Source organism: Amblyomma mixtum, chromosome 4 (genome assembly GCF_055824585.1).
Source record: "Amblyomma mixtum isolate Tamu chromosome 4, ASM5582458v1, whole genome shotgun sequence".
Lineage (NCBI taxonomy): Eukaryota > Metazoa > Arthropoda > Arachnida > Ixodida > Ixodidae > Amblyomma > Amblyomma mixtum.
Window position 1 is genome coordinate 96,376,304 of NC_143015.1, and position 22,061 is coordinate 96,398,364.

Genomic DNA, 22,061 nt, shown 5'->3' on the forward strand with positions numbered 1-22,061 from the left:
TGCTATCCACTTTCAGTTACAGATCACGGAGTCCTTTTCGCCATCCTCACAAGCCTGAATCGAGTGGTAGAAAAACTAAACTCTTATCTTTAAGTGCAATTTTTTTCAGCAGTGAATAAATGTATGTTTTGGTGCCTAAGAAATGCCATCAGAGCTACAAATGGCTGCATAACTGATTTTCATTAAGAATGAAAAATTGACTGGACATTTGGCATTGTGGTGATGAAAATTTCAGCAACAGCTGGAATGGTGTGAAATGCCAGTGCCGTGGTATTACCATCTGTCGCTGTAAAATTCTTCACTGTCCCTCTAACGATTGCAGCACAACTGGGGTGTTTTCATGTCTCTTTGTGAGACATTGTTTAGAAGAAAGGCTCTTTTGTACAAGGCCATTGCAGGAAAAAAAAAAAGCCCTGTTTGTTTTTGCATGTAAATTGAAATGCCTAATTGTGCTGTTCATCCTTTTTGTATGCACTGAAGGTGTTAGAGGTTTGCTTCAGAATTACTTAGGTAAATTACTCTGTGTGCTTTGAATTCACTGTGATCAGAGAGGCTGTTAATTGTGTGAGCCAAATCTTTCACCTCGCGCATTTACTGTGCAGGTATCCGACCAGGCGACTCTACAGGACAGCGATTGACGCGCTGGTCATGAAATACCCGCACGTGATCACTGGGCCGAATGATTGGGTGAGATGCTACTCACGCTTTGCAGTTCCTGCCTTTGCTGGATGCAAGTGTGCAATAGGGCGAGATAGGAATTTCATCTTGCAAGCGTTTTCGAAGTTAATCCAGTACCCTTCAGGTTTTTGAGGCTGCCCTATTTACTTGCTTGATGGATGAGTAATGGTGGTACTCTGTGAATGGCTTTTTTCTTTCAAGTTTAGGCAGTGTATGACCGCGTTTGGTTGTGCGTGATTTCCCCTTTCTGATTGGCTTGTGCATGCCAGCCTAAGTGGCAGCCCTCTTCTCGAAATAGCTTCTTCAAGGTGACATTGTTAGCACAAGAACAGTGAAGGGTATGCTGGGCTATTACAGTCGAACTCCGCAATTACGAAACCGCCGGGACAGGAAAACCTTTTCGTTGTCGTGAGAATTTCGCTGTCGCGAAAATAGACAAATAAGCACACCCATTACCTTGCAGAACGAAAATTTAATGAAAAAAAGTCGCTTATTTTGCTCTGCTTGACATTGCTGTGCAGGAGCTTGACGACTCTGGCTTCGCAGCTTGATAAGATATGCATAGCTTCGTCGTCGTCGTGGCCGCCTAGAAAAGTCCGGATAACGTCAAAAGCATCAAGCACATCACGCGAGCTTACTTGCTTACCTTGTGCTTGGTTTTCGCAATCTTCGTCGTCACTCTCCTCATTTCCTTTGCGCACACTGTCGATAACAGCGTCGTCGCTGAATTCCTCATGATGCCATTCTTTGATTTCAGAATCGTGGAAAGTGAGCTGCACGGGATACTGAACTCTTCCGCAATGTCCGTCTTCTTTTTGCCTTTTTCAGCTTCGGCGATGATTGCAGCCTTTTCCTGCAGCGTCAAAAACTTGCGCTTCTTTACAGGAGGCGGCAGGTTTCCGACAGTAAAAAAAAACAAAACAAAAACTGTACACAAGCAAGTCGCGGGCGAATTCGGCCTGCAAAAGGCGGACGGCGAGATCGGCGGGATAGCGTGGTCGGCGCACTAGCGAAAAGAAAAAAAAAAGGGTTCCTTGCTCTTCGCCGGTTGGCCGGCGGTGTCGTCTCGTGAAACGTCACGTGCGTGCGTAGTCGCCAACAGACGGGCTAGCAAAAATCCGCTTTCAGCGGGCAAAAAAAAAAAATGCTTTGCTATCATCATCATTACCGAACCAATCGAAAGTAAACAAAAATGGCTGCGCCGGTGCTTGTTGGCAGGTGAAATGAACGGGCCCGACTTGTCGGATTTGTTTGCTGCTGCAGTTTTGCCCATTCTATGTTCCCGACTGGCTGATGTGCCGAAAAAATGTTGCAGATCACTACCTCAAACTTTCGTTAATGCGGGACTGCTTTTTAAAAACCCTTCGCTGTTGAGAGGGGACAAATGCATTGAACCCTATGGGAGTTCGCCGGGGGTGCCAGAATTTTTCGTTGCCGCGAGAATTTCGTTCTTGAGGGCTTTCGTTATTGAGGGGTTCAACTGTACTAGTCACAAACCCACATGTGTATATTTTGTTTGCCACGGTTGCAGTGCAGTACATTTTTTTTTCCATTCGTTGCAATATTTTTACATGTTTATACTTTGATGTGGCTGTCCGTGCCAGTGTTTACTACAATGAACGCACTTTCAACAGGAACCGTGTAAGTATGTCTGTCATGTAATACAAATGCAAGGAAAGAGAAGTGTTGTCAGTAGTACAATTACTCTTCAAGCGTACATAACACAGTGGGCATGGCGACTTATTCAGCAGTGAAGAACGGTTTTGTGTTGGTTTGCTTCAGCTCTCGGAGCTATTTTTTATTTATGCGTCACCCCTATTTGAAAGGCTGCCCAGGTGCAGTTCATACCCTATTTCTCTCTGGAACAAGTTCTTTGCCATTTGGACTGCTGATTCTGCCTGCATACATGTTGCAATGGTGCCAGAGTTGGTCTCACTTTCAGGCTCATCTGCCTCCTCCTTTTTGCTTTCCTCTTGGCAAACATCTGCCACAGCATTTTTCACGGTATGCGCCAGGCATGGCAGCATGTCACTGTCAGTCTGGACATGCACCTCAGATGGGGTTCCCATCGCAGCGCAACTCTCCGGCAGCAAAAAATTGCGAGGACACTTTGGCAACTAAAGTGTTGAGAGGCGAAAGCCGAGGACACCTTGCCTTTACGACTTGCAGTGGATGTGACGTCACACCGTTACCGTGGCTATGTCGATACCCAAATCATACATCTTTCGGGGATCTTAAGTGTTAATTACGCTTAATTACACATTTTTTCCATCTAATTTGACACAAGGCCGACGTTTTTCCGACCATTCTGTGACAATTTTCACTATGCCGTGACGACTTCCGGTGGATGTGACATCACTCCATTCCTGTGGCTATATGGACGTCCACGCTATTTTGATGCAATTTCGACATTTTTGTCTATAATTAATTAATTAATTAATCTACAGTCATCAAATTTGGCTTCTAGGTTCATTTTTTTCCTCCTCTATCTGAGGCAACCATTGGTTTTCTTCTATGCTTTTTAGTTCCCGAGCTAAACGCGTGTGACACTCTTTGTTAACGGACGACAGTATGAGCCATTAAAGGCTTTCGCCTTAATATTCTTCCACAGTGGCATCATGGACTACATCAGGCGTTCATGGCTTGTTTGCAGTTGGGACAAATGCTGTGTGCCTGAAGCAGTTTGCAATGGTGGTAGCATATAACCAGCCTTCAAGCATAATTGGGGAGGTACATGGTGTGCAGTAGTGCATCTGCCCTGTATTCGTTCCCCTGGTTGATAGCAACAGCATCCTCAGCTTGAGGTTCTTGCGGAAGCTCGCTTTCTATGTTTGCATCACTACACCCTAATCCATGGGCTGCAGCAGTATTGTGGTGCCCACTGAAGGGCAAGGATTTTTACAGAAGCAACCTGAAGAACAGTGCAGTCTGAACTACATTATAAATGTCTGGCTCATACTCCCGCAGAGGCCATCGTTCCCACCAGTCTCAGCACGGCAGTGCATCAGCAGCTTCCCCATAATAGGCACAAAACGCAAGCCCGTTCTGTTGCGTGAACCTTGTCAGCCACCTTTCTCTGTATGAGAGGCCTTCGACTGCCAGGCTGAAGAACAAATTCTTCCATTGTTCGCATGAATGAGTGGCCTGTTGTTGGGGATGTTCTCACTCTGGCCTCTCCGTAGCCGAAGCATCAAGAACTTTTCCAGATATTTATGGTTGGCTACGGTGTTTTTTTTTCTTTGCATTTAACATGTCAATCACACTTGATTTGTAGAAAAATTTTGCCGCAGTGCCACAACCTAGAACTACTCAGCCACATTTTTAGCTCCCAGCCTTTCATTCTGTGTGGTTCAGTATCTGTTTGGTCCCAATGGGCCCAGCTTGAGGAAGGCTCTCAGCTTCCCCATCCTGCATCACTGTGCACGTATCATCTGCTGTGGAGCTTTTCAAATGCTTGCAACAGCAGTACTTATGACAAAAGTTCCATGCTTGTCATGATTAGTTTTGTGACGTACCTAGCACATTAAGAATAAGAACCATTCTAGCCAAAGTAAAATTTCCTCGCAGTCGACCTTTAAGAGTTGCACATCACCGGTCGCATTCAGGCGGTGGCAGTGCAGGCATCCTTCTCACAAAGTTGCTTTTCTTGTGAAGAAAGTGTGTGTGTTCTGGGAAGCCAATGGCCCAGTGGTGCTCTGTTTCACTTCGTTTTAGGGAAGCAAACAGAGAGGACATACCGTATTTACTCGCATAATGATCGCACTTCTTTTTTCAAAAAATTGACTCAAATTTAGGGGTGCGATCATTACGCGGGGTAAACTTTTTACAAAACATTTTTGAGCACCGAAAACGCAAACAAGTCGCAGGCAGACAACCCTTATCACACGGGCGCGCTACCTGCGGTTATCGCGAGCCGATCTCGGCTATCTCTGCTTACGTCGTTAACCGAGAAGGTAGAGAGCGAAAAGCGCAAGAGCTGGCCTGCTTCAAGAACGTACCTCGATCCCGTCCGATAGCGCAGCAACAGCATACAACAGCAACGTCCTGCGGCGCTCAAGCTACGCATTTTACCGCCGTTACACTGAAAAATGTCCGGTCCCTGCTGCATCGTTGATATACTTAGGTGACACGTTTGCAACGCTCGGAGCACTGGATTCCGCGTGCTTACCGCAGTGGTGTTGCCTGTGAGCGCGGCAGACTGCGGCGCTCTATACTCCCCAGTCGTCGCTAGGCCTAACTTGTTTCGTATCGAAGCCACAGTGGGCGGCGCTTTCGAATCGGCCAATGCTATAATGAATGTTCTACTTATGGCGCTGCCTTACTCACAACCTCATTGTTTCATATTAAAATAAATACAGTAATCCCTCATTATAACGAAATCGCTTTACTCGAAATATCGCTTTATTCGAAATTTCTTCCGGTCCCGACCCAAACGCATGCATTTTAAGCCGCATTACTCGAAGCGCACGAAGGGCTTGACCCGCTTAGAGCGAAGTGGCGAGCGGAGGCATCGCCGCCGCCGAGCGCAGGCATCGCCGCCGTGGCAACGACCCTTTGCGCATGCATTCCAGCGCGCATTCCACATTCCAGCGCGACACTCTGTCTTTCGTGACCCGCGCACCCCCCTACAAAAGTGGCGACTGCCTCCCCCCCCCCCCCCCCCCCGCCTTCCCCCCTCAATGTCACACTGCTGGCTAGGCAGGCAGCTGCGCATTTGTGCCCGCTCTCCCAGTACTCTCTCCTCCCCATCCCACTTCCTTTCTGTCGACACGCAGGCAGCGGGCGGCTCAGCCACCAGTGGACGAACACCCCCTACACTGAGTAGGCAAGCCCTTTCACTTCCTCTTTCTTGCCGCAGCCGGCGCCTCAACGCTCTTTCCAAGGTCAATTGCTCTTTCTCTTCCCTCTTCTTTCGCTCTTCGGTCTTCTAGCCTCTCGCACGCCAGTTACTCCGCTCGCTCGTCTCCTCGCTGCCAGCTACGACGTAGCGCGCTCTGGCTTCTGCGTCGCCCGCCGCGTGCGTTTGGATCCCGGCTGTAGGCCGTGTGATTAGTTGAGCGTGCCTCGCATGTGCTTTTGTGGTATTCAATCCTAAATGGCTCCGTCAGTCTCCGGGCGAAAGTGTCTGACTTTGGAGCAGAAAGTTTTGCTGATAAAAGAAGTGGAAAAAGGCGGCCGGCAGAAAACCGACATTGCGAAGGAATTTGGCATACCGCCTTCTACTTTGTCAACTGTGTTGAAAAACAAGGAAGCTGTGCTGGATGGCTTTGAAAAGAGCTTCTCTGCGAAGAGAAAGAGGAATCGCGATTCAAAATATCCGGAAGTGGAAGGTGCACTTCTACAGTGGCTCAAGAACGCCAGGAGTGCAAATCTCCCCGTACATGGACCTGCTCTTACCGCAAAAGCCGAAGCTCTCGCCCTTCAAATGGGCCATACAGATTTCAAGTGCAGCAATGGCTGGCTGGAACGGTTCAAGAAACGACACGGCGTGACCTCGAAGTCGATCGTCGGCGAAAGCGCAGCCGTGAACCGTGACACTATAGACGTATGGCGCCAACATCGGCTCCAAGCTCTACTTGAAAAGTATGCAGACAAAGACGTCTACAATCTAGATGAGGCAGCATTTTTCTACAAGATGCTACCGAATCGCACGTTCACTACCCCGGGCGCATCCTCATCCGGAGGAAAACAGAGTAAGGAGCGTGTCACGGTGCTCTTTGGTGCGAATGCAACCGGCGAAGACAAGCTTCCCTTGTTAATACTGGGGAAGGCTGAGAAACCGCGGTGCTTCCGCAATGCAGCGATTCCTAAGGAGTGCATCTATAGGAACAACAAGCGGGCTTGGATGACAGCAGCTATTTTCGAAGACTACGTGCGCCTTATGGATAGACGGTTCCGCGCAAAGAATCGGCAAGTGCTGTTTATAGTTGACAATTGCCCGAGCCACGGGAAGATAGAAAACCTGACGGCAATCACTATAGAATTTTTGCCTGCCAATACAACCGCGGTACTGCAACCGATGGACCAGGGCATCATCGAGACCACCCGGAAGCTGTACCGCAAGGCTCTTTTGCAGCGCATGCTCACGGCATATGACGCCAGCAAGAGCTACAACATCGATTTGCTTGGTGCAATCCACTTGCTGAACTTATCCTGGAGAGAGCTCGCACCTTCGAAGGTCGCGAACTGTTTTGCACACGCCGGCTTTTGCCGCGCCGTCGTCAGTGGCCCTGACGATGACCAGCCTGAGGATGACCAACCTGACGATGACCGGACTTGTAGCGATCTTTACGAGGCCGTTTATGAACTTTCTGGCCAAGAGGTTGAAGGAGACTTTGTGACATTCGCGTTGGCTGATGCTGCAGCTCCCGTGGTTGCCCCAGCGACGGATGCGGATATAATTGAAACTCTTGGTGGTCCCGACGAGGACGAAGAGTCGGCGGACGAAGAGCCACGTGAAGTGCCGACTATGGTGCAGACGCGCGAGTATCTACGCCTCCTGCGAAATAAGGTTGAGTGCACGGGCGGCGACCGCGGCCTCTTGCAATGCTTGGGCAAGTTGGAGCAGGGGTTGCTCGCGCCCGGTATGAACATGAAACAGGCAAAACTCACTGCCTTCTTTTCACTTGAATAAAGTTTTGCTGCACTGAATACATCGTATTTTGACTTTCTCGCAGTTGTGGCGCAATTAAATCTCGACTATTTTAGTTTTTTTCGAGCGGTCACTTATATCGAATTATCGCTTATAACGAATTTTTTCGCCGTCCCGCTGACTTCGTTATAACGAGGGATTACTGTATATACGATTCAGCGATGCCTTCGCAGAGGAGCTGGCCAAGCAGATCGGATCACTCGCACTGCAACGACGGCAGCTGCTGCGCGGCTGCGAACTTAAAACTTGCTTGCATCGCAGTTATTACTCCTACCAGCAACTCGGTACAGGTCCGCGATCCTCAAGGAGGATTCATTTTGGACGTTCCCGTATCACAGGGCTTATATTTTTGAGAACAATGAAGTTTAGCCGGATCACCGCGTCACTTTGTTCATTGTACCGCAACCCAGAATGGTGGCGAGACTTGCGACTACGGCGAACCGTGATTCGAGATAACCGCAGTCAAGTTTGGTATCCACGATTAAGCATAACCGCATTTAGACTGCCCGTGTGACCGCAGGTCAGTCAACAGGGGGCTGCCGCTGCAATGCTGACAGAGCAAGATGGTAATCTGCGCGTGCCATCTGTCAGACAGATAAGCAAGTACTATCATCGTTGCCGCGGAAAGTTCGGGGTGCGATCATTACGCGGGAAATAAAAAAAAAACTGAATTTTGCCAACAAAATTCGGGGGTGCGATCATTACGCGAGTGCGAACATTATGCGAGTAAATACGGTAACCTTGTTCTTGGTGTCCTTTTAATGGCAGCAACGCTGGTGCTTTGCCCTGAGGAGCAAGTTTAAGAACACACGGAGGAGGTTTCCAGAGCCATCACCCGAGCCAGGCGAACCGGAGAGGAGAGAGAGCCCAGGGGAAGGCGGCCGGAAAGAGGGCCGCAAACGGACGCTCGCCAACGTCAAGCAGGCCCTGGCAACCAAGCGACCCTGGGTGAGTGCAGAGCCTCAGATTTAGTCCTAAATTTACATCCTTTTTAAGATTTTTCAGCAGAGGCTGTGTTGTGGTATGACTGTGTTTAGCTTGTGCATGAGTTAATGACATCCTAGTCGAAATCAAGAGGAAGAAATGGGCTTGGGCAGTGCATGTAATGTGAAGGCAAGATTACCGCTAGTCCTCAAGGGTAACGGAGTGGATTCCAAGAGAAGGCAAGAGTAGCAGGGGGGCGGCAGAAAGTTAGGTGGGCGGATGAGATTAAGAAGTTTGCGGGGATACGGTGGCCGCAGCTGGCAAACGACAGGGTTAATTAGGCTGGCACACTGCTTGCCGGCATCAGTTTTGTGTCATGTGTTCGTTAAGTATAACAATGAGACAATGTACCATGTTTACTTACATAATGAACACGCTCGCATAATGAACTCATCCCGCATACTTTGGCTTTCAAAAGGTACAATTTAATTTTCCCTTGCATAAGAAATTCACCCCATTATTTTGGTGCAGTCTGCTGATGATGATAGTGAATGCTATCAGGTGGCCTTTTTTTGCCAAAGTCAAGACTACTATACCTTACCCCACTGAGTTCCTTGGAACCGTTCGGTTCCTTGGAGTGCTTTTTGGGGTTCCCCAAGCACATGAATCCACATATATGTGAACCCCAACCTTTTCTTTATACCTACTTTATTTTGGGACCAACTTTACTGTTGCTGTTTACAGCAGACCAGTTACGTTCCATGCCGTAACCTAAAATTCCCTCACTTAGTCCCCAAAATCCATATTTGAGGCCCTTTCTCTCTGCAGCAGCTTGAGAACTCTATCAATTTGGAGATCATTTCGGTTCTTAAATGTCCCTTAAACTTCGTAAAAATTTCCTTCTCGCCAAATATCGCCTCTCAAATTCCCTGATTTGAACATCTCTGTACTAGCAGACTGTTTCTGTATACCATGAGTCATTTTTAAATAAATTGTTCATTTTTTTTTTCTGAAAGGCCACACAGTCTGCATGCTCTTTTTTTTTTTTTTGGTATGCATGCTAGATAAAAAGGGATGGAATCTGAGACACGGAGGGTTTCTCAGCATCTTCTGAAACCTGTCGGGGTTTCTCGAGTCTAAAAAGATTCAGCACCCCTGCCTTGGATGACGTAGTGGATTCTAAGAGAAGTTAAAGGCTGCAGGGATGGCAGCGATAGTCGTATAGATGGATGAGATTAGGAAGTGTGTCGGGGCCAGGTGGTCATTATTGATGCAGGGCAGTGCTAATTGGAGGACAACTGGATGGAGGGGGGGGGGGGGGTACTTTGTCTTGTAGTAACTGCAGGTGGGTTGGTGGTACAGTCAAGTCCACTTATAACAATACTGGTTATAACAATATATCGGATATAACAATGGTCGGTCATGGCACCATCAGCTTTGCCATGTGTTCTATGGTAAAATAAACTGCTTATAGCAATGCTGTCAAGGCACATTATTGGTTATAACAATTCAATCTGGTAATTGAGTGTCAACCATTACAGAAAAAGAAAAGAAATGCTACAACCACACCAGCAAAACCATGCTTACAACACAAAAGCGTGCATGTGTGGGGCCGACCAATGGACTAAGCTGGCGCAGCAACGCCATGAAAGCAAAAGAGGCAGGCGTCATCGCGTTAGGAGAGCTGCTGCATTGCTGCATTGGCTACGCATGCCATGCGTACCCCTAATCAGTCAGTGCAGCGCGCGTGCATGCAGCCAGCGCAGTTTTTCTCTTGTCAGCTGTCACCGCACCCTTGGTTCTGCATGCTTCTTGAATTTCCCATAAGAATAGCTTCCAAAAAGCCGGCTTGATTCCTGTGACGTGGAGGTGCTCAAAGCTCCCGGTGGCGCAGTGATGGCGGTGCTTTGGTCATCGGTGAACGGTGAACATTGTTCTGGTTCCCTGAAGTTCGATTTAACGAGCTTTTACAGGCATTAGAATAATCAAACCCCTCTGGGTATTTACTGTCAATAAATGCTCTGAAGTTTGTCATCTTTTATTTTTTTCGGCACAACCCTGTTATAACAATTATTGGTTATAACAATGGTATTTCCATGGCACTTGAATATTGTTATAAGTGGGCTTGACTGTAGTTATGAGGATGACAGTGAAGTCAGACCTTCCTGTTTCCTTCCCGATGCAGCTTGCTGACTTCAATGAGCCACTGAACCGGCATGACGGGCCCGAATGTGTCATCGAGTCGGACGAGCCTAGTGACTCAGAAGCCGCACCATTCCAAACAGAGTGTGAACAGGAGGACAAAGAGGAGGAGTCGTACAGTTGTCCCAACGTCTCCAACGCAATCTTGGCGGTGGAAGACGACAACAACGACATCACCGTTGCCGACCTGCTTAGAATGTGCACTGACGAGTCCGCTGCCGATAAGCTCGCCAAAAAGGCTGCCAGCAAGTCGCTGCCGGGTGCAGAGATGGACGTCAACCAACCGTTGGCGGGACCAAGGTATATAATGCACTTCATCCCGTGGTGGTTAACCCATTGACTTCCAATGTTGACTGTTGTTTACCCATTGACGGTTGAAGAGGAGCGACAACAGGTGTTTATTTTTAATTTCATTTATTGGTTTTGTTTGGCCAGTACAGAGACTGCAAACAAGGGAGAGCAAGCTAAAGGCGCCTAGTAGCGCCTGACAGAGGCCTGCCCTCCCCATGTAAAAAAAACAAAACAAAGTGGCACTTGGCAATGGTACAAAGTTTCCATAAGTAACAGAAACTAGAAAAACAGCGGATATATTGACAAGGAAACAGAGATCAGGCATGCATAGAGCTAAGCACAACAAACTAAGATCAAAACATAACAAAGACAAAAACTGATTAGGTTGGTGGTTGGTTTATGGGGTTTAACGTCCCAAAGCGACTAAGGCTATGAGAGACGCAAAAAAATTATTAGGTAGAAATGATTAGGTAGAAACACACCACAACTAGCTATATCAAAAATATTCATGAACAGTTTTCCTAAATCTGACCTCGGACATATTTTGTAGTGACAATTCTGTTAAATATGGATAGGTGTTTAATGTATGAGGAATTATGTGAGTTAGTTTTTGGAACCCATAGTTTGTACGGGATTTTGATGCATGGTATTGAGGATGCCTAAGACTGTATGCTGTTTGGGCAATTAAATATGTGCTCTCGAAAGTCTGCCAGTTTCCTTTCATAAGGTTTCTGATATAAACAGCAAGCTTCTTGTGGTAAGCCGCCGTGATGGTTAACAGTCTATGGTTGAGGAAGGAAGGACCTGTGCTCTCACTGTAATGTAAATTATCAATCGCTCGTACAGCTCTTTTTTGTAAAGTAAGTACCGTATTTACCCAATTCCAACGCGCCCCGATTCCAACGCGCACCCAATTTACGGCACCAAAAAAAAAAAAAAAATTCAAGCCCCGATTCTAACGCGCGCCCGATATTGGTAATGAAAAAAAAAAAAACTACAAGCCCGCTTCTAACGTGCATGTGGCTTCCACGAATGAAAATAATTTGCAACCGTTTTATATTTTAAGGAGAGATGCGTGTGAAAAAACCGCGATTTTTTTCGATAAAGTCGATTTTGTATTTGCTTACGTTTTGTATTCCCCCAGGCCTCTTCTTTTATGTATAAAAAAATCAAAGCCGATAACCAATGGGAAGTTAGTAAGAAAATGCAATTAAAGCTTTCGCGGTGGCTCGCGAAAGTGCGAATTTGACCGAATTTCGGGAACGCGACATTTCGCTCCACGGCGTCGCCCGCTCTTGAATTTTCGCGGGGAAGTAGGCCTAACCCTCTCCTACCAGAAGCCACTTCGGCAGCGGCGCATTCTTGATAAAAATACGAAAAAAAAAGATTGTTTCCCGCCCGAGTCGAGCGTCGCGACTGGCCCTTCAAATCACGTGGTACGATCGGAGCTCTTCCATTGGCTACGAGCTTTCCACCGCACGGTCGGACGCAGACGCTCTTCCTTCGTTCTGCCGCCACCGAGACGTGAACCAACGCTTCTGCCCGGGTTTTTCTCCTTTCTCCGCTATGGATGCGACTGAGAAACGAGATTTTCTTTCACGCAAGTTCCTGACAAAGCATCAGTATAAAGGAAGACGCCCCAAGCGCAAGCGGAGAGCTCCGGTGACGGGGGGTTCTTCTGCTGCTAGGCGTAACTGCGGCAGTGGCGATGCACCATTTGGATCCTTCAAGCTTCTTGCGGTGCATCCATGACTTCGTCAGTGCATCTGAGCGAAAGATAAAGATGTTCGACGGCCAAAACAAACGTAAAAACGAGCGCGGAAGCGCTCTTATCTGTTAGATCGGCATGATGCACGACCTCGTCAGCGGCGCGGCGTGCCCCGCCTGCGGACGATGTAATCTCTGTCAGAGAATCGGCCGCAGAACAGAAAGGACTCTCATCGTTTTTGGAACTTTACCGCCGAAATGACGCGTTTCCGACAACCGTTGTTTCATCAACATATTCTTCGAGCCGCGTATCTCGATCGTGCAAAGGCAGTGATGAGGCGTCCGCCCGCGGCAGTGCATGGGATACCGTCGCCGTGAACGTGGTCCGTGGTCGCTGAGCACGCGACCAATGACAAGCGCCACCGATTGAAAACGGCTCCTGCGACGCAGAAAACGACGAGCAAACGTGCTCTCATGTTTGCCGGCAGTTAGTGAGCTCCCCCATCGTATAATGGCGATGACGATGGGCAGCTATGGGGCAGTTTCGGTTTGCACTCGAATCCAACGCGCATGCGATTTTGAGACGTATTTTCCCCGAAAAAAGGTGTGCGTTGGAATTGGGTAAATACGGTACTTTCACAAGATTGGTTGAGGTAGTCGTTCCCCAGATCAACAAACAATATTGTACATGCGAAAAGACTAGAGAGAAATAAATTTGTAGTTTGAATTTTCGAGGCAGTATTGTGCGAAATTTATTTAGGATACCAACAGAGCGAGCCATTTTAGTGCAAACGTAGTTTACATGATCTGTCCAGAGTAAATGTTCACCCTGAAAGCTACATTCATGAGCTTTGTGAATGGTGTGTCACTGCAGTGCAGGTGTTTTGAAGCTCAAGGGTTTGTTGGTGCATTTTCCAGGTTCCTGAGGCTCCCCCAACTTCGTTTTACCGACCCTCTTCAGGGACGAACCATGCCGTAATTGTTCATAAGAGGCTGTTTCATTACATGTTCACTTGTTACTAATTAATTTTGAGCATTTCTTGAAGGACTGCGAATTTGCATGCTCTTCTTTTGCATGTATGCTAGGCAAGAAAGGATGGAAGCCAAGGCATGTGGTGTTTCTCTGCACCTCTTGAAAACTACTATAGTTTCTTAAGACTAAAAAAAATTAACAGAGGTTTGTTAGAGCTAGTGATACAAGCGAAAGCTCTGTTGAGCATGGTTATGTATGGTTTGGCTTAGTAAATATTTTATTGCAAATCGATTCACCTGTCTTGCTCTTTGCTCGTATTGTTTGTGAAATCTCGATGGAACCTGTTTTTAGCGGACAAACACGCTGCCAAGTGAATCGTAGAGCTTTTAAATCAAAGAAAAGAGCTTTTGCTTTGAAAGAATGAAATACCCTGCTTTAGTGAGTACTTTCCAAGTTGAGGGAATTCGTATTTGGTGGCTCCATATCGTCACTCACGTTCCTAATGATTTGAATCAGCTGAAAACTTACTTTCGTTGCTGCAGTCGATGTCATCATCTCTGTTTACTAAGATTGTCCGTTATTTTACATTAGAAAGTGATGGTTATCTTATATTCCATAAAATAGCCAAATAAATTATCAAGAGATTTAAACAGTAATATAGCTTAAAAACTTGATCTACTGCTGCCATCTACCAGAAAAGTGTCCAACATTCAGCGAAAAATTTATCATTGCATTTCATCGTGGAACAGCTGTGAGAACCGTCAAAAGCCACTGGCTGTCATTTCGGCATCTTTGGTAATATGGCCCCACTTCTTGTGGTTTGTCAGTCTGACAGCTCTATAAGCCAATCATTTAAACTGGCCATGGAGTGTACAAGGAAGGAACTTAGAAGTCGACAGTTCATAATGCATGCCTACATCCACAAAACAGGCAACTCAACACTGACGGAAGTGGCTAGCACAGTTACTGATTTCAAGACTGAACGGCCATGGCTGAGTATCAGCCCCTGTTGACAAGTGTCTTTTGACTTTCCTTCTCAAGTAGTGGCCACCACAGTAGTTGAGAAAATACTGCCAGTGTAGCTCCTCTTTGGAACAGTAAGGGCTTGTTGGTACCCATTTATGTAGTGCAAAAAGCTACAGAGAAAGAGACCATGTAAGATCAGCACTCATGTTGCATAGACTCCACCTTCATCATCTTTTTGAGCTGTGTTGCTTCAATAATTTTTTTTTGTCTTTAAAAACAAGGCATTGCAGAGGGGGATGGGTGAACTGTGGTTGGTTTGGTTTATGGGGTTTAACGTCCCAAAGCGACTCAGGCTATGAGAGACGTCGTAGTGGAGGGCTCCGGAAATTTTGACCACCTGGGGTTCTTTAACGTGCACTGACATCGCACAGCACACGGGCCTCTAGAATTTCTCCTCCAAAGAAATTCAGCCGCCGTGGCCGGGATCGAACCCGCGTCTTTCGGGCCAGCAGCCGAGCACCATAGCCACTGAGCCACCGCGGTGGCTGAACTGTGGGTATCTGAGCTTATTACACAGTTAAAAATTACAAAAGGTAGCGCTAAGTACCAACAGACTACAGAGATCACTGCAGTAAATCCCAGGTGAAACAAAGTTTGTAGTGCAGCTTAATGCCTCTGCATGGAGCCAGATGTTGCCACAACGTTCAGAGTGAAGTTTCTTCATTTATTGTGAAGTTCTTCACGAAGCTGCTAGATAGCAATGTGCTATCTCTGTACATGTCTGAGAATAAAGTATGGTGCAAAATAGTGACGCGCACACAAGAGTTTACCTGAAGTTTGTCGGGGTTCTTCAGTGCCTTTCGAAAGCCCTTGAGGTTCTTCACGGCTTCATATTAGACTGAAAACGACAGTGCGCGATGAGGTGTAAATCTGAGCAAACTGTAGCTTTGGGCTAGTTGGTAATGCATTTGAAAGAAGCGCTTCGTGCAGAAAAACAGGATCCACAGGTCCTGTTCTCTCTTTCCTTGAGCCTTTCTCAATGAAGGCACAATGAAGTAGTAGGCTGCCATCTTATTTTTGTTTCTTCGCCTTTTCTCAGCAGCAGTGCGGTTGTGCCACTTTTTGGCCTGGAGAAGCCACCCAGGGCTCCAGCGTCAACGGACTACCTGAAGTTCAAGCTGCCACCCTTCACTGTCATCCAAGATGCCCTGGACGCCAAGGAGCCCGTGACTGGGAGGATGTGTCGCCAGATCATCAACAGCCTGTACAGCGTGTGCTGCAAAATAACGCTGTAAGTTGGCCACCCTGGAGTTGTGCGCACATTTATCCTCTGATTTTTTCTGTTACTCAAACATAGATCACTCGAAAAGTCCTGTAAGCATTAGAGGGTCCTGCCCTTACCTCGCACAAGACGGGTAGAAGTGTTTCAGCCTAGTTTGTACTTGCAACGAGCTGGAAAGTCATGTCGGTGTTGGCCGTTGTGTTGTTCTGCCTGTCTCTGTCTTGTTGCCCAAAAAAATGTACTGAATGTCTAGGATGGATGTAAATGGCCCAGCCACTGCTTTGCTTATTAACTTTACATCGCATCATACTGCGCAGATTCGAGTTTTTAAGGATTTTGGGAAAATGAGAGGCTCATCCAGCTGATCGAAACATAAGGAGCCAGTGTTGTTCACTGATGGGAACAAGCTTGAATGGTTCACGTTAACCTTTTTTTGTATAGTGGCTCTGAGAATTAAAATAAAGGTTTCCAAACTGTTCACGTCTAGTCAAGAGTTCAGTGAAATTTCGTGTAGTCAGGCATTGTAATTAAAATGAAATGCAATGGGATCAGTTTTAAAAGGATGGGGTTGGCATTTCAGAGCCCTTATTGGTGCCTTTTTCACAGTGAAATGGACAGGCCGTAGTCGTCAATTTAAACGCAATACTCTGGTGATGTGTATTGATTCACATGCACGAACTCATAGCACCAGAGTTCGCATGCATGAACTCACAGCACCAGAGTTCGTTCTTTTGAGAGTCATTTTCACATACTCTGCCTTTTGACGCCTGTGCATTTACAGGTGACAAGTGCGATTTGTAAGTGGGTGCGCCTGAATAACCTCGGCATAGTAATTAAAAAATGGCTGGCGGAGCAGCGGAGGAAACGATTCGCAATAATGTCATGTTCGAAAACTGAACTGTACTGACTCATGGCGTAGCACCTGTCAACGTCTTCTCAATTTCACTACCAGCCAAATCAGCCAGTTTTGGCAAACCAAGCTCTCTCATACCGAGGTCACTTCTGCTGTCCCATGTGCATTGCTTGTTTTTTATTTATTTATTTATTTAAATACCCTAAGGGCCCGGGTGGGCATGTACATGGGGGGGGACAGCAAATAACACAACTACTCAACTACACAACTACTTTGTTTTATGTTTCCTTTTACTTCTTTTTTTCTTCCATGAGGCGACAGTTTATAGGGAAACATTTAGCAGTCATGCCAGTAGCTCTCACTGTGATGGTGCCAGAGCTCTTTGATCTTACCAATTGCAAAATTTCGCTTAGGGTCCGTATATTGAAAACGGCGGTCTGATTGGGGCCAAAATTCGGAGGTTTATGGCTTGTGGTAAATGCACGTGGTTGCAAACGTGAACTGTGTCCGAGTTGCATACTTTGAGATTGCTGATAAACACTCACCACCTGGCAAAGTGAAACAAATTTGTGTATTTTTATTTATTTATTTATTATACCCTCAGGGCCACTACGGCATTAGAGGGGAGTGGTTACAAAAAAATGAAATCGATTTAACAAACTCGAGTTAATGCAACGGACAAGGTACAAACATGACTCCTACATATACATTGTCAGCTAAGGCGTACAGGCGAGATAAAAAAAAATAACGCAGTATAAAATGTATCCTAGTTAAACAGTGTTAGCTATAACGCTATATGTTAGCTATATATGTATCAAATTCATACAAATAACAGTTTGCAAGAGAAAATAAGAGACAAAAGAAGCAAAAAAACTTTCCACAAGATTATTTATTTATTTATTTATTTAAATACCCTAAAGGCCCAAGTGGGCATTACATAGGGGGGGAGGGCATGAAAACAACACAATACAGATTATTGGCACACAGTAGTTAACAAAATACAAAGAATAACTATATACAAATTGCAAGTACACATCACTGCAGTCGCTGAAAGATGCATAGGTTGAGCGTATAAGACAATGCCTCGACAATACTGAAAATATCACGGTGAATTTTGTAGGCCAAGGTGCGATGAAAGTTTTGTTTGGAAATGTGATAACTCAGTTTCAGAAACTATGTCAGCCGGTAACGAGTTCCACTCTGCCATGGATAATAGCAAGGGTGATGTTTGATATTTCAGTGTTCGCGCGAAGATGGGTTGCACTTTGTGGGAATGATCAGACCGGGATGAAACATGATGGGCAGGGGCGATGCGATCAGCTGTGAACGGGGAGCCATCGTAGTACAAGGAATGAAAAAACGATAAACGAGAGAACTTGCGTCGAGTGATAAGGTCGGGAATACTGATAGTTTGCTTCAATAATGACACACTTTCATACGGTGAGTATGAAGAAAGGATGAACCTGACAGCTTTACTTTGCACAGACTCAAGACGGTTAACTAATGAAACGCTACTTGGACACCATATTAAAGATGCGTATTCTAAAGCTGACCTTATGAGTGCAGTATACGCGCGAAGCTTTGTCTCGGGGTTGGCAAGATATAGACGACGTTTGATGAGTCCCAGTTTCTTAAATGCTCTTTTGTGATGTGATTTATGTGGGTGTTCCAGCTTAAATCAGCACTGAGATAAACACCTAGGTACTTAAAACAATCCGTTCTTTCAACTGTATTCTCATTAATTGTGTAGACATTAGAAGGTATATTAGTGCGCGTGGAAAAGGTCATCAACTTTGTTTTTTTTATATTAATTTCCATCTGCCATAGTTGGCACCATTCATTTAGGCGCACTAAGTCGGTCTGTAGAATAACTGCATCAAGGGGGGTGACTATCCTTCTATAGATCACGCAGTCGTCAGCGAACAGTCGCACGCTAGATGATATGTTAGATGCTATGTCATTAATGTAAATTAAGAATAGTAATGGCCCTAAAATGGATCCCTGTGGGACTCCCGATATGACTCGTGAACTGCTCGATGAATACTCTCTAATTTTGACGCTTTGGGAGCGATTACTTAGGAATTCTCCGATCCAACGGATGATATCGCGATGCAGTTGTAGGTTGTTTATTTTCTTCATTAGTCTTATGTGGGGAACGCGATCGAAAGCTTTTGAAAAATCTATAAATATGGCATCAGTATATATTACTTCGTGTACCGATTCATGAAGATCTGTTAAGAGCTCAAATAGCTGTGTTTGACAGGACTTTTTTTGCCTAAAGCCATGCTGGTTAGCAATAAGCAAGTTATTAGCATTTAGGTGGGTCATTATGTTTGAATAGAGGATATGTTCAAGCAACTTGCAACAAATCGATGTTAGTGATATGGGGCGATAATTTTCCGGTGACGTGCTATCACCGGATTTAAAAACTGGGCTGACGTTTCCGGTTTTCCAGTCATCGGGAATGCATCCTGTATCTAAAGACTGCTGAAATATTAAAGTTAGTAAGGCAGCCGACACGTGCGCGGTAAGTTTAAGAAGTTTGGTATTGATACCGTCTGGACCAGGGCTACAATTAAGTGGAAGTCGCTCAATAGCTCGGGCAACTCCAGCTGCGCTAATGATGATTGGTTCTGATGGATGAAGCACTAACGGTTGTTGAGGTTCACAGTAATTAAAAGGCACTGATTCGGTTGTAAAGGTGTCTGTAAAATGCTTGTTGAATAGGTCAGGCATTGCCTCTGGAGGTGCCACACGTCCGTCCGCATCTTTCAATACTGGTATCTCATGGCTGCCCTTAGGGTTTATCACTTGCCAGAATTTTGCAGGGTTGGTTTTTAACAAGTCGGGTAAAGTGTGGTTAAAAAATTTGTTTTTAGCCTTCTTTATGGCGATTTCGGTCGTAGCAGATACGTCTTTGTACTGTTGCCAGGCGCTGTCAGAGTTAACTTCCTTAGCTCTGCGGTACACTCTTTTCTTTTTGTTTAGACACTTCTTGACATCTTTTGTGAGCCAGGGGGAGTCGGTTCTTGTTTTGACGTGTAATTTTGGGATGCAGGCATGCTCAATTTCCTTCAACGTATCGCGAAATAACAACCAATTTTCGTTTGCCGTGGGAGTTACAAAGGTGGTTTGAAAAATATGCGCAAAGTCTCTTAGCATGCGGTTCATTTTTTCATGATTGCATTTTGGGTAGTTTAGGATGCATTTGGTCGTAATATGCTTGGCAGGAACGTACATGGGTACTAAACTGTGGACGAATCTGTGATCGCTTATCTCTTCGAGTACGTAGGTGCGGGAATGAGTAGGAAGGTTTGTAAATAACAGATCTAGAACGTGATCACCTCGGGTGGGCTCCTGTATCAGCTGAGTTAAATGAAACGCTGTCATTGTATCAAGCAGGCGGGAACATTCATGGCGATTCGATCCGGAAGTGACAGATGACATTTTCCAGTTAATAGCGGAATAATTGAAGTCGCCTCCTAACAGTACAATGCTTTGGGGGTATGTAGCGAAAATGTATTCTAGTGCATCGTGCAGGTGATCGACAAAATCGGGACGACTGTTTGGAGGCCGGTAGCATGCACCTATGACGTATGTGACACCTTTGAGCCGAACCATGACCCACAGCAGCTCAAGACACGTTTCAAAGGCGACGGGACATGGCTGATAATCGCTCCGTATGGCGATCATTACGCCTCCTCCCCTACCCTCTTTCCTGTCTTTTCGAAAAACAGTTAGGTCCACAGGAAGTGATAGTTCGCTGTTGGAAACGTCGGGCGTTAGCCATGTCTCGGTGCCAAGAATGATGTCTGGAGAGCACGTAAAAATTATGCCTTTCACGGTGTCAAGTTTGGGAACAATACTGCGGAAGTTTGCAAGAAGCACAGAAATTTCTCGAGGCTTGCCGGATGACCACTTGCTTTGAGTTTCCGGTCATTTAGGACTGCGCGCTTCTTGTTCGAATACCTTCACAACTTGTTCCAAAGCGGGGTCATATTTGTAGGTTGCACCACGCAACTGCAGCTTATTAAACCGAATAGTGAATCGCTCATTTTCCTCCCGAATACTTTTTGCATAATCCCTCAGTTTTTTTCGTTGTAGTTGGATTTTGGGTGAAAAGTCTTCTTCCAACCACATTTTGGGCACGACATCTTTTAGGTTGAATGCATTCCGTAGTACTTCTTCCTTTACCTTGAAATTTAAGAACTTGATGATGATTGGACGCTTGTAATCATTGCGACGCCGGCCGATGCGGTGGGCTCGTTTAATGTCGTTTGCATCCAGTTTAACTTTTAGGTGGGTGGAAATGAATTCCAGTATTTTGCTTTCAGTATTTTCATACTCTTCGCCTTCTGTTTCAGGCATGCCCTTTACCAACAGGTTGTTTCGCCTCATTCTATTGTTAAGATCGTCAACTACATTTCCAAGGTCATTGCTTGTGCTTGCAACCACAGATTTGACTTCAGTAATCGCCCCATGAACAGAACAGACATTTTCCTTAATGCCGGACACGCCACCCATATTCTGCTCAATGACATCAATCCGTGATTTAATGTCAACAACATCGCGCTTGATTTCTTCCAACGCGGCTGTCGTAGCCTTGAAATTTTGGTCGTTTTCAGCAATGAAGTCTTTCAGCAAGTTAAGAACGTCCTCTACCTTTCCAGGTCCAGGATTGGCCTCAATGTCTCCAGCAGAAAGGAGGAGCAGCGCTAAGCATACAGATGCTAGTACATAAGAAGGTCGTGGTAAAAGAGCTTGAAGTAGCGCGGAAGTGGTATTTGTTTGGACGGTTAATGTACTGCAGCGATGTGAAGATGGTAGAAAGGTGCCAATGCGAGCGCGGTACGTGTTCACATCAATGCCCATTTTTCAAGGTGCGTTTACAAGTTGCAGACATCCAACAGACTAGAACGGGATCAGCGGCCACAATGTACTAACAAATATAGCTACAAAGAAAAAGACAGAACCCTACCTACAACAAAGCAGGAGCAACTTAACACGTGCCACCAGTGGCCGCAGATCCCAAGGGTCCGGGGGCTGTCCGTTCCTTTTATGTATCCAGGTGGCGCGGTCAGCAGTGATGACGTCACGGAGACGACGGCAGCGCCGCTGTCACCACCAAGGGCTTGCTTGCAGGTTGATAAGGCGCAGATTGCTGAACTGATGTGCTGCTGACTGGCAGCGGCAAAAGCGACGACGTACTCGGCAGGAGCTGGATACCTACAACAAAGCAGGAGCAACTTAACACGTGCCACCAGTGGCCGCAGATCCCCGCAGATAATGGCGACAATAGGCGACAGTTCTCATTAGCAACTTCTAGATTGCTCCACATCCATGGGCCTGCTACAGTGGTGTCTGCAACTGGTCATATTTTGAAGCAGAGTTACTTAAATGGCATGATCTAAGAGCTGGGATGGATGCCACAACTCCTTATAGGTGGCACTACATGTTAACAGTTGCAAATGAACTGAGGCGTCTGATTGTGTCTCACTACAATTCAAGTGATGTGACTGGCACTGAAAGGGAG

General features: G+C 46.1%; 1 protein-coding gene across 3 annotated transcripts in view; it reads left to right on the top strand.

Moving 5' to 3' along the window:
* The window catches only part of LOC149347514 (uncharacterized), a 59,033-nt gene that overhangs the window by 19,465 nt on the left and 17,507 nt on the right, over nt 1–22,061 (top strand). For 2 of the 3 annotated variants that reach the window (XM_089587155.1, XM_089587157.1), the window contains exons 6-9: nt 603–687; nt 8,099–8,278; nt 10,440–10,756; nt 15,493–15,684. In XM_089587155.1, the coding sequence (XP_089443281.1) occupies nt 603–687; nt 8,099–8,278; nt 10,440–10,756; nt 15,493–15,684 (774 nt within the window). The remainder of the gene's footprint in view (nt 1–602; nt 688–8,098; nt 8,279–10,439; nt 10,757–15,492; nt 15,685–22,061) is intronic. The other variant, XM_089587156.1, reaches the window with a different exon arrangement.